This window comes from Vulpes lagopus, chromosome 12 (assembly GCF_018345385.1).
Source record: "Vulpes lagopus strain Blue_001 chromosome 12, ASM1834538v1, whole genome shotgun sequence".
Taxonomy (NCBI): Eukaryota; Metazoa; Chordata; class Mammalia; order Carnivora; family Canidae; genus Vulpes; species Vulpes lagopus.
In genome coordinates this window covers 70,787,239-70,802,618 of record NC_054835.1, presented here as the reverse complement: position 1 = coordinate 70,802,618, position 15,380 = coordinate 70,787,239, and the positions used below count along the sequence as shown (strand labels likewise).

Genomic DNA, 15,380 nt, shown 5'->3' with positions numbered 1-15,380 from the left:
TGTCCTGGGACTGCAGGTGCGCCACTGGGGCTGCCCTGTTTGTTTTTTAAATCAAGACAAGACGCTAAGGATAAAAGTTGAATTTTTATCATGTTTGTAGGTAAATAGAGTTATCATAAAATATTTCTGGTGGGGATGCCTGCGTGGCTCAGCAGTTGAGCGTCTGCCTTTGGCTCGGGATTTGATCCTGGAGTCCCAGGATCAAGTCCCACATTGGGCTCTTTGCGTGGAGCCTGCTTCTCTCTCTGCCTCCCTCTCTCTCTGTCATGAATAAATAAATAAAATCTTAAAAAGAAATAGATGAAATAAACAGTCATCTGCCTTATCTTTAAAAAAAATCTGGTGAAGGAAGCTTATCTTTGTATAAAAACAAAATGCCAAGTTTTTTTTTTTTTTTTTTTTTTTATTTATGATAGTCATACAGAGAGAAAGAGAGAGAGGCAGAGACACAGGCAGAGGGAGAAGCAGGCTCCATGCGCCGGGAGCCTGATGTGGGATTCGATCCCGGGTCTCCAGGATCGCGCCCTGGGCCAAAGGCAGGCGCCAAACCGCTGCGCCACCCAGGGATCCCAAAATGCCAAGTTTTTAAAAATCAAATTCTCCAAGTGTTCCTATTCTAGTGTATCAGGCTCCTAAAAAAGAAGTCTTTCCTGTATCTAAATGCCATTAATTCATATTTCCATAATCGTCTGATACTGCTTACTTTTCTCATTGCTTTATCTTGATATTTCTTTCCTTACAGTGTTAAATAAATCTACTTAAGGGAGAACACCTAGATTTTTACTTGAAAAGAGGTAGTTTATTAAAGTATTTTAATATAAATCTCATGTCATTGAAAAACTACAAATGCTTTGAATGCTTAATGTTCACTTTAATTTTGTTGATGAAAATTTAAATCCCCCAAATATATTATTTTACCGATATTTTTAAAGTTCAAAATCTAAACATAGGCTCTTAATCAATTAACATTATCTTTGTATATATATCACGCATTAAGAAAATAGGAAATGGCTTATTCTTTATTTGACAGCAGAAACCTTTGGCTTCAAACCTGTAATTCAACACTCCCTGGTGACATTTAGATCAAGAACTGCACAGTGGGCCTGGGCTTGGTCACTGCATATCTGCAGCCAGGTGTGCAATCAAGTCTTTGGCATCTTGCATGACAGAAGGGATTTCTGAGCCATTCTCAGTCACTTGGGTTCCAAACAAGAACATCTTCCTGTCATTTCCCACCTCAGACAATGCCAAAGCTTCATGGATATCTGTAATACGATAGGCTGCTTCAAGATCCTTCACCCAGAATAGAAAAGGATAGGACAAAGCTGGTTATTTTGCAATCCTTTTGGATAGATATATTTATTACTCTCATTTATTGCTCTCAATGATCCCACCTCCATTTTAATGTGGAGGATATTGTGACCCCATTATTATGACTCCAGTGGTCATCTGAATATAAAAATTTTAATCAGAATTATACCAGCAATGGGGCACCTGGCTGGCTTAGTTGGTAGAGCATTGATCTTGGGGTTGTGAGTTTGAGCCCCATATAGGGTATAGAACTTGGGGTTGTGAGTTTGAGCCCCACACAGGGTATAGAACTTACTAAAGAAAAAGAAAAAGGGCAGCAGAATTATACCAAGAGTTATGAGCTGTCATCAAAAAAGAATTTTTGGAATGAATTTAATCCATTCTAATACCTTAATTAGTTTTCTAAACACTGTAGTCAACCTGCTTCTATTTTCATTTTTCCATTTCTATTTTATTTATCCAAAATCATATTCAGTAGGATTTTTTAAATGAAATATAGTTGACACACAATGTTACATTAGTTTTAGACATACAACATAATAATTTGACAACTCAATGTTATTCTATGCTCACCACAAGTGTAGTTACCATCTGTCACCATACAATGCTATTACAATACCAATGATTATATTCCCTGTGCTGTACCTTTCATCCTTGTGACGATTCATTCCATAACTGGAAGCCTCTATCTCCTATTCCCCTCTCACTCCTTTTTGCCCATTCCCTTACCACTCTCTTCTCTGGCAACCATCAATTTGTTCTCTATATTTATGGGTCTATTTCTGCTTTTTGTTTGTTCTTTTGTTATCTACATTCCATTTATATATGGAATCAGATGGTATTTGTCTTTGTCTGACTCATTTCACTTAGTATAATACCCTCTAGGTCCACCCATGTTGTCACAAATGGTAAGATCTCACTTTTTTTTTATGGTGGATAATATTCCAATATATGTTAATATACTACATCTTCTTTACCCAATTTATCTGTTAATGGACTTTTGGGTTGCTTTCACATCTTGGCTATTGTAAATAATGCTGCAATAAACACAGGGGTGCATATGCCTTTTGAATTGGTGTTTTAGTTTTGAGTAAATACTCAGTAGTGGAATAAGGATCACACACTATTTCTGTTTTTAATTTTGTGAGGACCCACCATACTGTTTTCCACAGTGCCTGTACCAATTTACTTTCCCACCAACAATGCACAAATGTCCTGTTTTCACACCCTCACCAACACTTATTTCTTGTCTTTCTGATTCTAGCCATTTTGACAAGTGTGAGGTGACAGAGATCTCACTTTGGTTTTGATTTGCATTTTCCTGATGATTAGTGGTGTGTTGAGCATCTTTTTCATGTGTCTGTTGGCCATCTATAAGCCTTCTTTGGAGAAATGTCTGGTCATGTCTTCTGCCTATTTTTAATTGGACTACTTGTTTTTTGAATGTTGAGTTGTGTAAGTTCCTTACATATTTTGGATATTAAGTCCTTATCAAATATATATCATTGCCAGATGTCTTTTCCCAATCAGTATTTACTTTTTAAAAAAGATTTTATTTGAGAGAGAGAGATAGTGAGAGAGATCATGAGCAGGGGGGAGGGGCAGAGAGAGAAGCAGACTCTCTGCTCAGCAGGGAACCCAACATGCAGCTCAATCCCAGGACCCCAGGATCATGATCTGAGCCAAAGGCAGATGCTTAACCGACTGAGCCACCAAGGCATCCCTTGCCTTTTGGTTTTGTTGATGGATCCCTTTGCTGTGCAGAAGCTTTTAATTTTTATGTAGTCCCAATAGTTTATTTTTGTCTTGTTTCCCTTGCCTCAGACATATCTAGAAAAATGTTTCTGGTGGTATCTGGCTGCAGTTGATACTGGTGTTCAAGATGTTGGTCATCCCAATATACTGCCTAAGATCAGAATTCATTTACTCTTAGAGTCTACAGTGACTTTAAACAGTGTTAATGGATCCAGTAATATGTGGACAATGTCTGAAAGTAATAAATTCACTGATTGGAGAGGAAGAAAATGAGGAGAATGCTGGATAAAAAGAGAGGTTCCTTGTCGTGATAAAAGCACATTAGGGATAGAGGGGTCTGGCTGGCTCAGTCATAGAGGATGCAACCCTTGATCACAGGGTCATGAGTTTGAGCCCCTCATTGGGTAGAATTTACTTAAAAAAAAAAGTAAAAGTCAATGTGGTTTTTAAAAAAAGCACATCATGTATAAATAGTACGTTTATCTCATATTTGCATATTGTGCATTTATAGAATAGAGGTCATCACTCCAACAAGAGTAAAAACAGTAAGATGACTTTTAAAAGCTATAAATGAGACACCAAATGGCTTTGTTTAATTAATATGAGGAAGAGAAGAGATACAAATCACAATAGAAGGCACTGATAAAGTAGACTATTAAAAATGGAAAACTATACAGGTGAGAAAAAATGTGCAAAATGAGATCAGATGTAGGGAACTCAGAGACTTCATCAAAGGTAATAACATTCACATTATAGGGATCTTAGAAGAAGCACATAGTGGAGAGGACAAAAAATTTATTTAAAGAAATAATAGCTGAAGATTTCCCTAATTTAAGCCAGGAAACAGGTAGCCAGATCTAGGAGGCACAGAGATCCCCCAACAAAATCAACCAAGAAACACAGTGATTAAAATGGCAAAAAGTAGTGATGCAGAATTTTAAAAGCAGCAAGAGAAAAGAAGACAGTTACATACAAAAGAAATCCCATAAGGCTATCCCAGAAACTTTGCAGGCCAGAAGAGAGTGGCAGGATATATTCAAAGGGCTGAAAGAAAAATATCTACAACCAAGAGTATTCTATCCAACAAAGCTATCATTCAGAATAGAGCCCTACAAGAAATGTTAAAGGGGATTCTTTGAGTGGAAAGGAAAGTAAGTAAGAGTAAGATAAGCAGGAAGCACAAAAGCAATACAAATAAATAGATTTGTAAAAATCAGTCAAGGGACTCACAAAATAAAAGGATGTAAAGTATGACACCATATACCTAAACGTGGATCCATGGGGGAGAGGAGGAAAGAATGATTTCAAACTTAAGTAACCATCAATTTAATACAGACTTATGTGTAGATGCTATATACAAACCTAATTGTAACCACAAATCAAAAACCAGTAATAGATACTGCAAAAAAGGGGATCCCTGGGTGGCTCAGCGGTTTGGTGCCTGCCTTTGGCCCAGGGACGATCCTGGGGTCCCGGGATCGAGTCCCGTGTCGGGCTCCCGGCATGGAGCCTGCTTCTCCCTCTGCCTGTGTCTCTGCCTCTCTCTCTCTATATGTCTATCATGAATAAATAATAAATAAAATAAAAAATAAAATCTTAGATACTGCAAAAAATACAGAGAAAGGAAAGGAAGTATATCACTAAAAAAAAAGCCAGCAAACCACATGAGAATAAGAGAAGATCAGAGAACTACAAAAACAACCACAAAACAAGTAACAAAATGGCAAAAAATACATACCTATCATTACTTTCAACATAAACAGAGTATATGCTCTGATCAAAAGACACAGAGTGGCAGAATGGATTAAAAAACAAGACCCATGCACACCTGAGAAGCTCAGTTAAGCGTCCAACTCTTGATTTTGGCTCAGGTCATGATCTCAGGGTTGAGAGAAGAAGCCCTGCATAGGGGTCCAGACTAGGCATGGAGCCTGCTTAAGATTCTTTCTCCCCCGGCCCCTCCTCCCTTCCCTTTCAAAAAAACAAAAACAAAAAGACCCAAAACCAAAAAAGCCTGAGACCCATATATATGCTGCCTATAAGAGATTCATTTTAGGAATGCCTGGCTGGCTCAGTCAGTAGAGCATGCAATCTTTGATCTCAAGGTTGTGAGTTCAAACTTCACACGGGGTGTAAGGTTTACTTTAAAAAAAAATAAAATTACCCTATGACTAGTAATCATGCTACTGGGTATTTTCCAAAAGAATAAGAAAACACTAATTCAAAGGGACACATGCACCTTTATATTTATTGAAGCATTATTTACAGTTGTCCAACTATGGAAGCAACCCAAGTATCCATCAAAAACGGTTAAAGATGTGGTGTGTGTGTGCGCGCGTGTACACACACACACATACACAGAGAGAAAGACAAATACCATATGATTTCACTCCATGGAAAATTTAAGATACAAAAGAAAACAAACAAACAAAAAACAGAAAAAGAGACATACCAAAAAACAGACTCTTAATTATAAAGAACAAACAGTTACCAGATGGGAGGTGAGTGGGGGGGGGGGGAATGGGTGAAATGGGTAAAGAGGATTAAGAGTATACTTACCTTGACAAGCACTGAGTAATATATATGGACCTACTGAATCACTATATTATATACATGAAAGTAATGTTAACTACACTGGAATTAAATAAAATTTTAAAAATGTGGTGTTTAAAAAAATAAATGGAAAGCTGTATATAAAGAAGAGAACCATCAGCAAAGTAAAATAATAGTCAACAAGTTGCTGAAGAAGATATTCATAATGCATATAAACACCAAAGGATTATTTCTTTCAAAAGATAAAGACCTCTACAACTCAAATAAGAAAAAATAAACACTCTAAAGGAAATTTGGGAAAAGATATTGAAAGACAATTCACAGGGGCACCTGGGTGGCTCAGTCAGTTGAGCAACTGACTCTTGATTTCTGCTCGGGTCATGCAGGATCTTGTGGTTGTGGGATTGAGCCTGACGTCAGGCTCTGCACTGGACATGGAGCCTGCCTGAGATTCTCTCTCCCTCTCCTCTGCCCTTTCCTCCTCTCTCATGCTCTCTCTCTCTCGCTCTAAAAATAAGTAAATAAATAAAAGATAATTCACAGATGTGGAAATTAGTTTCAAAGAAAGAAATGAATTTGAAACTAATAACCAATGCACACCTGAAAAAAGGTTCCAGCTCACTAATAATTAAGGAAATACAAATTAGAATAATGGGATAAAATTTTAGCTCTATTAGATTGGCGAAAATGAAAAAGTTGGACAATATCAAGTATTGAGAAGGATGTGGAGCTGCAAAAATCTGTCATATTCTGTTGGTGGAAAAATAAATTGGTGCAATATCTTTGGGAAAGCAACTTAGTAAGATCTAGTAAAACTGAATATGTACAAATCCGAAAACCTAGCAATTCCTCTTTTAGATGTATGCACTAGAGAAATGTTGAGACACATCTACAAAGAGACACATACATAAAGGTTCACTGTAGTACTGTTTATGACAACAAATGATTGGAAACAACCCAAAATACCCAGCAAGAAAACATTAAATTGTGGTATATTCATGCAATGGAATACTATACAGCTCACTTACATGTACCATGGTCTTTGTAGTTTTTGGTACTTAAAATGTTCCAGTTTAAAACAAAACAAAACAAAAGCTCCAGCCCTTATTTTAAATATAATCTGCTGGACTAGCTTCTATTCTGGACTGTACTATACACCCTCTTTTAAGTCATCATTTGTAATTACTTAATTTACAGCCATAAACATTCTCCCTTAGAAGTAGTGGAAAAATCAAGTTCCCTAATGATTGGCAATCTTAGCAACTGAAAGAGGGGCTTTAATATCACAATGTTATAGATGTTTTGTTTTTTTACTTTTTTATTGTGGCAAAATACACATAACAAAATTTACCACCTTAACCATGATGAGTGTACGGTTCAGTATATTCACAGTATTGTGCAACCATCTACCTCCAGAAGTCTTCATCTTGCAAAACTGAAACTTTATACCAACAAAATAACTCCCATTTCTCCTTCCCCCCATTTTTTTTTTTTAGGATTTTATTTATTTATTCACAAGAGACACACACAGAGAGAGAGAGAGAGAGAGAGCGGCAGAGACACAGGCAGAGGGAGAAGCAGGCTCCATGCAGGGAGCGTGATGTGGGACTTGATCCTGGGTCTCCAGGATCATGCCCTGGGCTGAAGGTGGCCCTAAACCGCTGAGCCACCTGGGCTGCCCTCCTTCCCCCAATCTAAGGCAACCATCACCAATATAAACTTTGTACCCATTAAACAATGATTCCTCCTTCTCCTCTCCTTCCATTCCCTGGTAACCTCTAATTTACTGTCTCTATGAATTTGACTACTCCAGGTACCTCATAAATGTAGAATCATACAATACTTGTTATTTCATTACTGGCTTATTTCACTTAGCATAATGTCCTCAAGGTTATCCATATTATAAGCATGTGTCAGAATGTCCTTTTTTAAGGCTGAATGATATCCCATGGTATGTATATATCATGTTTTGTTTATCCATTCGTCCATGGAGGGACACTTGGGTTGCTTCTACCTTGTGGCTATCATGAATAATTCTGCTGTGAACATGGATGTAGGAGTATCAGTATGAGTTCCTGCTTTCAAATCTGTTGAGTATATACCCAGAAGTGGAATTGCTGGATCATATGGGAGTTCTAATTTTAGTTTTTTAAGGAACTGCATACTGTTTTCTAAAGTGGCTGCAACATTTTACATTCCCAATGACACTGTACAGGTTCCAATTTCTCCATGGTCGTTTAATATTTTTTATGTGTGTGAAATAAATTCAGGTCAGGTTAACTGATCTAAAACAAACTATTTCTTTACATATGGTAGACACTCAAATATTTTATTGAAATCAATTCAACCATCAGTAAATGTTTATTGAATTAAATTCAACATGTATTTGTTGAATTTCTACTATGCTGGTTCAGTATACCAGGTATTATAAGGCACACAAAGATGAATAATGGTCTTTATTCTCAGGGAGTTTATAATCCAGTAGATCTAACAAGTATAAAATAAACTGAATGTATTGCATATTGTTAAATATCTAGGTATTAGAGGTAGACATTTCTTTTATTAACAATAAAACTACTGAGTACAACTTATATTTGCACAGATTTTTACCTGTTTGTTTGCAAACACAACCAGAGGAAGGATTGGGTTTGTTCCAATTAATTGATGAAGGTGTTTCTTAGCTTCAGGCAATCTGTTGTGATCTGCTGAATCCACCACAAAGATCAGCAGCAATCCTCTGGACAGGTACATTTCCCAATAAGAACGGAAAGGTTCACTGCCACCAACTACAGAGAAGAGTAGAGAAAGAAGACACCAAACACATTGTAGAAGCATCCACTGAGGAGGCAGGAAAAGCACTTTTAGATAACTTCCAAACACCGGACAGGTGTTCTGATAAAATACCACTGTGTTAGAGTGTATCCAATTCTGAGAATGACTGGAGACATGCTACTGGGGAAATTGGCTGGCAGAAATATCTATCCTCCACAAGTGGTGTAATCATTCTGGAACACAAAGGATCAGCATAAAGACACTAGACACTCACCTTCTGGTCTGTAACACACATTGGCCATGTGGGCCGCTGTCTATCTATCCGTTAAGCTCAGAAAATGTGAGTAGGTTACTAAAATAATTCAAGTTGGTGGGTTAAAACACATCTTTCTCTAAAATAAATTTGAAATGGACTGAATTCACTGGCCAGCCTCACTTGCACAATCGTTTTCCTTTGTCAAAATCCCAGAACTAATTTATCCTATTAACACTGCACTAAGAATTAATATGATCCTGTAGGCATTAAGGAATATTTGCCTCAGAAAAAAATGCCTTTAGGTTATTTCATTTTGCTGATTCTTCCCAGAAGAAACTTACTGATAATGATAATAACATATACACAATGAACTGAGTTTTTATTTTTCTCCTAGACCAGAGGTTGGCAACCCATGGCCCACAGTCTAAATCTGGCCCGTTGCCTGTTTTTGTAGCCCATGGACAAAGAATGGATTTTTCATTTTTGAATGTTGGAGGGAAAAAAGAATAAATTCCATGGCACGTGAACATCATATTGCATTTGGATTTCAGTGTCTACAAAATAAAGTTTTATCAGAACACAGACATATGGACTTGTTCACATATTGTCTATGGCCACTTCCATATTACAACAGAGTTTAGTAGTTGCATAGAGACCATGTGGTCCCCAAAGCCTAAATTAGTGCTACCTAACCCTTTACAGAAAATTTTCAAGACCACTATTTTAGGAATTTAAACAAAACATTTAAAATACTATCGGGAAAGGGTCTTGATTTGCCTGTCCTTTGTTTCCTTTTTACAGAACTAGGCTAATTCCCTAAAAAGTATTTTGTGTTATTAACTTTTTAAAAGAATGTTGTATAATCTTCTAAGTCATATGGTTTTAACATATTTAGTTTAAGGATGAATGAACGTTTGAGTTGTTCCTCATTTTTTTGTGACACATGACATTTCACTCATATAGAGGTTTTTACCTTTTTGTTATTAACTTCTAACTTAACTACAATGCAAACAACATGGTTTGTATGATGCCCCTTCTCTAAAAAATTGAAGACTTGATGTATGGTCCACTAGGTGGTCGTTTTTGGTAAGTGTTCCATGAGTATTTGAGAACACATGCATTTTATTAGCTTTGGGATGTAACTAAAATTGTCTAAGTGGGCAATCTTATATTGTCCACTGGGTGAAACTTGTTGCTTTTGTTCAGATTCTGTGTATCTTTGCTTATTTTTTTCCTCTTTGATTCTATTAATAATTGACAATATGTTGAAATCTCTCACTCCAATGGTAGATATGTTCATTTGTTTCCCCAAGCTGGATTCTTCCTTTCTTTTCATTCCTTCATTCCTTCCTTCCTTTCTTTTCACTTTTTATATTTTGAGACTATTTTCTTAGCTATTTGGTTAAAATTATTATTTATTCTACATCTTCTGAACAAATTAAAACCTCTATTCCTAATAATGTTGTTAGCTGAAAGATTTGCCTACACATTTACCAATTTATCTGCCCATATTTTCTTTTTTTAATTGGATGAAAGCAAAAATAAAAAGGTGATTGCAGTAATCTAAGTGAGAGATGGTATAGGTTTTAACTCAAATAGGTACAGTAGGTAAGAATATAATTAATGAATCTAAGATTTGTTTTAGAGGTAGAAAAATTCATAGTGTTTTGTTTGTGTAGTGGAGGTGGGGGTGCAAAAGGAGAAAATCAAGGGTGACTCATAGTTTTCTGGCTTGAGTAACATGATAGGTGAGGAGCCCTTTACTGACCAGTAGATTATAGGGAAAGGAACAGATATGGAGATAAATGAAGCATTTTGAGTATTTTAGGTTTGAGAGGCCAATTAGATACCCAGATGAAGATGTCAGCTGATATTTGGCTGGACAGATAAATTTGGGAGTCATTAGCATATTGATGGTATTTAAGGCCAATAAGGATCGATAAAATCATCTAAGGAGAGAGTGTAGAGAGAACAGAATCTAATGCAACTTTTGGGAAGAGCAGTATTTAGAAAGATGACAACTCCAGAATTACTTTAGTGTAGAGACGTCTGGGCTGCCCTCTGGTTACAAAAAGAGGTTTGTGGCTTATTTATAGAAATATGCTGTATTTACTTAGATTGAATGTTTATTGGAGGTAGTAAGGGAAGAGAGAGGCTATTATAGGTGGGCCTTTCTTGCAGCTCCCTCTTATGCCAGCACTGTAAAAAGGAGGAAATAAGAATAGAGGGTTATTTCCTCCACACTGCACTATTAAACTATATATGCATTCAAAAGTGTAGGGAAACCTGACCCAGTGTCACTTTTTCATAAGGGTGCAATGTTGCTAATAGTATTTCTGCATCATGGTATAACAAGATGAGCCCCTCTCCTGTTACTAATGAGAAGGAGGGCTTACTCTCCAGGAACTCCATTTGGCTATCTTCAGTGTTAATGCATACTGCGTTGAAACCTTGGGTGGGTGCCACACTGTGCTGGACTCTGTTTAAAGCTAGAGAGTGGAGAACACTGGTCTTTCCTGCTCCATCCAGGCCCAACACAAGGATCTGCTTATTCTTCTCCTGTGAAAACAAAAGGCAAATCAATAAACCTATGCGACCAGGGCCTTGTTTTCCTGGCTCCTGGCTCCTGGCAGTGGGCTTGCCTGTGTTAGGACCCAATAATAATTGTGGAATTGTAAACCAGAGCAAAACTTCACAAAACCAGAGCAAAACTTCATGAGACATTTAACATGTCTAGGGGCACCTGGCTAGCTCAGTTAGTAGAGCATGGGACTCTTGCTTTTGGGGTCATGAGTTCAAGCCCCACATTGGGCATAGAGCTCACTTAAAAAAAAGCTTAATAGATCCAGTTTGTATTTTATAATCAACCATTAGTTATGTGGTATTAATCATACCACATCCCTCCATCCTCCAACTAGAGAGGTGATAATCAGTCAAATATAGGCTTTATATATAGTCTATATATATATATATATATATATATATATATATATATATATATATATATATATATATCATAGGAGGTACCATAGATTACAGGATCAATTTTCAGACTTCACTTTGCTTCTTGAGTTTATATCCACTGGGGATTGCACCAGAATTTAGTTTTTTGTTTGGGATCTTGGGGCCTCTAAGGTTCAAGTACTAACTATGCCATTCAGCATGTAAGCATCTAAGGTCTCATATTATTGATCTGTTTTCTTTTGCCAATTAGATCACTAATTAGATTAAAAGATTTTAGGGCAAGATTCCCCTTGTATACTTTTTAATATAAATATCATGATTAAATGAAAAGGGCTAAGGTTATAGAAATTGTTAAATTGGTTCCAATCACAAATGAACACTTATTTTAGAACCTGATGTTAAATCTGTCGAACTTGACATAAGCTTTAAAAAGAAGCATTCCAAAAAAAATAAAATAAAATAAATAAAATAAAAATAAATAAAAAATAATTAAAAAAATAAAAAGAAGCATTCCATCAACATAAAAAAATTAGAAATTTTTATGACAGGTGATTGAGAGACAAGAAAGCAAAAAAGCAAAAAAAAAAAAAAAGAGAGAGAGAGAGAGAGAGAGAGACAAGAAAGCTGGGCTTGTATGAAAAGTTCAGAGTGCTCAGAAAGGGGGCTTTTAGTGTGCAAAATTTAATATGAACAGTAACAAATGACCAACAATACATTAGTCAGATTTGCCACAGGAATTAAATTCTACTGCCCGGGAACCTGGGTTGCTTAGTTGTTGAGTGTCTGCCTTTGGCTCAGATTGTGATCCCAGAGTCCTTGTATCAAGTCCCACGTCAGGCTCCCCATGGGGAACCTGCTTCTCCCTCTGCCTATGTCTCTGCCTCTCTCTCCGTGTATCTCATGAATGAATAAATAAAATCTTTGAATAAAGAATTTTACTTCCCAAACTGCCTATTGAAGATGTTTCTTATGCACAAAACACACAATTGTCTTCAATGACATTGGTTTAGAAATAACAACAATCATTTACATTTATACTTGAACACTAAATGCTGACATGAGACTTAGACTGGGTTTCAGAAGGCAAAAAGTGAAATTTTTTTCACTGTCCCACATTTTCTTTTTTTGAAAATAAGATCTGTGTGAAAGTAAGACGTTTGAACGTCTGGTCTAGAGAACGTGATTTATGAAAACTGTCTCATGAATAACAGAATTAGAAAAAGTACATGTTTGTTTTTGGAGTTCTTAATGCCTCTTAAACCAAATGGTAGTTCTATAGTTATTTCCTATCTCCATCCCCATTTCCTCCCATCTGCATCTAGATGTTATAGTGTCCTTCTGGGAGTGTGATGGTGAGGAAGAGTGACTTGATGGACAGAGAATACTTCATAGAATGATTTAAAATTGCATGCTATAAAGTAAAGGTGGGCCCAAGAAATGGCTGTAAGGTCCACACCTTGTGCCCTCCTTACTGTCTCCACTCAAGGCTACCCCAACATATTTCATCAACTCCAAGATGCACTCCTCCCCCTATTTTAACATCTCTGAAATGAGGATTTTACAATTCATGGTACGTCATTTTTGAGAGAGAGAGAGAGAGAGAGAGAATGCACTTGTGAGAGCAAGGATGGAGGGAGTGGCAGAGGGAGAGGGAGAGAGAATCTCAAGCAGACTCCCCTTGAGCTGGGAGCCCCAGGTGGACTTGATCTCAGAATCCAGAGATCATGACCCAAGCCAAAATTAAGAGTCAGATGCTTAACCAACTGAGCTACCCAAGTATGTCATAGTTTGATTGGCAGCATGTTTTTTTCTCAGTGGTGATAAAATAATGGTATCTGAGATCCTATGAAATATAAATATAAGAGTAAAAACCGTTCCTTACTCTTTCCAACCACATGGCCGTCCCTACTCTATGCTATATAGAAATTCCACAGTCACTGATGTTTGTCATTTTACTTAATTTTTTTAGCAACACGCAGGCTAAAATACATTTTTCATGTTTATCATCTCTTAAGAAAAACTAGGATTATGGTTAAGCCAAAAGTCCTGACACAATTTGTGATTTTGAACACCAATGTTCCCTGTCAAAAGTCATTCTTTTAATGATACCTGGATCTATAATAATCTGTGTTTTATCAGAGATCAAATAGGAGTCAATAATTCAAATTGTTTAGAACCTGAAAGCAGCTGTGAGCTCAGGAACACCAGGAGCAAGAAGCCTATTAAGTTGATCCAAACAATGTCCGTTTTTTCCCTTTTTATCCTTCACCCCCTCAATTTTTTAACTCTGGTAAAATACACATAGTATAAAATTTACTATCTCACTCGTTATTAAGCATACAATTCAGTGGTATTAGATACATTCACAACGCTGTGCAACCACCACCCCCATCCATCTCCGTAACTTTTCATCTTGTAAGAAACTCTGTAGTCACTCATTCCCCCATTCTCCCCGCCCCCTCCCCACCCTCAGCCTCCAGCAACCACCAGTTCTGCTCCACGCGATTCCCACCGCTCTGGGCACCTCGTATAAGTGGGTACAATAGGGGCCTCTTTGTGATCGCGGGGCCTGGTTTCCGAGACGTCTCCGCTAAAACCTTGCGGCCATTCCTCTGGGCGCTGCTGGTCCGCAAAACGATGGAAGCAGTGACCCCGGAGGAGGTCCGGCCCCAAAACAGCGCGCACGAACCCCGGGACCCCGCGCGTCGCGCCCCGGGACGCAGGGTCGGGAAGGGGCTCAGACAGAGCCGGCGAGCGCCTCGGGCCGGGTGGGGGGTGGGAGGGGTCGGGACGCCCGAGGGGCGGGAGGGGCGGGGAGGGGCGGGGGGGGCGGGGCGAGGGGAGGGCGAGCGGGGCCGGGGAAGGCGCTGGCGCCGGTTAAAGGTCTGTCCCGCCGCTGCCGTCCTCCGGGGACGCCGCTTCCCTCCCGCGCGGCCGCGGCGCCGGTCCCTTACCGGCGGCTCCAGCGGGGGCCTCGCCAAGGCGCCGTTGTCCTTCTCGGTCTCCTCTGGTGTCCCCTTAGGTTGCTCCTTCTCTTTCACCGTCTCGCGCTCTTTCCTCTTTTCCTCCTCTTTACCGTTACTTTTCTCCTCCTTCCCTTTCTCTCTCCCCTTTTCCTTTTCCTTTCCCTTCACTTTCTCCTTCTCCACCTCCTTCTTTTTCTCCTCCTTTCCTTTTTCCCGAATTTTCTCTTTCTCCGGCTCCTTCCCCTTCTTCTTCCCCTTCTCCATCCTTACCGCCCCGACTCCCTTCCCTCCGAGGGCGCGCCCTGGGTCCCGGCAGGTGCGACCCCGCGGCGCAGACAAGCCCGCGGTCACGACGCGGCGAGGCCCCTCCCAGGGCTGCCGCCGGGCATCTCCCGCCCGCTAGCGGGGGCTGCGGCGCCGCAGGCTCGCCGAATCCGGGGCGGGGGCGGAGCTACGGGAAGCGCGGACCCCGGCAACGGCGGGGGGCAGCCGCCGGGGAGGCGGGAGAGCCCCGCGGGGCTCCCCTCCCGGCAGGGAAAAGCGCCCAAGGCGACACTTCCTCGGGAGGCCGCACCACGGCACGATCCCCTGGGGTCGGTCGCGGTGTCTCAGGCCTTCGAGGCCGGCCCAGGTCCTGGCGGCTCACCTCTCCCACATCACCCCAAAGCCGCCGGCCCACCTGCCTCCCACGGGAAGAACCCTTGAGCCAAGGTCCAGGGCGTCCCAGAGGGTTCCCCGCCTCTCCCGGCCAGTAGCGTTGCCTATCTTCCCGCCCTCCGTCTAGTGTTAACGCCTTAGGAGAG

The 15,380-nt window shown here is 39.6% G+C and overlaps 1 protein-coding gene across 2 annotated transcripts; it reads right to left on the bottom strand.

The window, feature by feature from the left end:
* Positions 1-795: 795 nt before the first annotated feature.
* ARL9 (ADP ribosylation factor like GTPase 9) lies at positions 796-14,975 on the bottom strand. Of its 2 annotated transcripts, none has more exons than XM_041724052.1 (4): positions 14,566-14,975; positions 11,044-11,206; positions 8,230-8,405; positions 796-1,293 (listed from the first exon to the last, which is right to left on the bottom strand). In XM_041724052.1, exons 1-4 carry the CDS (start codon positions 14,839-14,841, stop codon positions 1,114-1,116), a joined length of 795 nt encoding a protein of 264 aa, XP_041579986.1. In that variant the 5' UTR covers positions 14,842-14,975; the 3' UTR covers positions 796-1,113. The 2 variants fall into 2 exon arrangements, with proteins under 2 accessions (XP_041579986.1, XP_041579987.1); XM_041724053.1 differs by lacking the exon at positions 14,566-14,975 and adding an exon at positions 14,136-14,374.
* Positions 14,976-15,380: the final 405 nt, after the last annotated feature.

What these genes read in the sequence shown, in the direction of transcription:
- ARL9 (XM_041724052.1), bottom strand. Translation starts at nt 14,841, where the DNA reads ATGGAGAAGGGGAAGAAGAAGGGGAAGGAGCCGGAGAAAGAGAAAATT. An exon ending in GGCCCCCGCTGGAGCCGCCG is followed by an intron (nt 11,207 to 14,565) that starts GTAAGGGACCGG and finishes TTGTTTTCACAG; the next exon opens with GAGAAGAATAAGCAGATCCT. An exon ending in CCAAATGGAGTTCCTGGAGA is followed by an intron (nt 8,406 to 11,043) that starts GTAAGCCCTCCT and finishes TCTTCTCTGTAG; the next exon opens with TTGGTGGCAGTGAACCTTTC.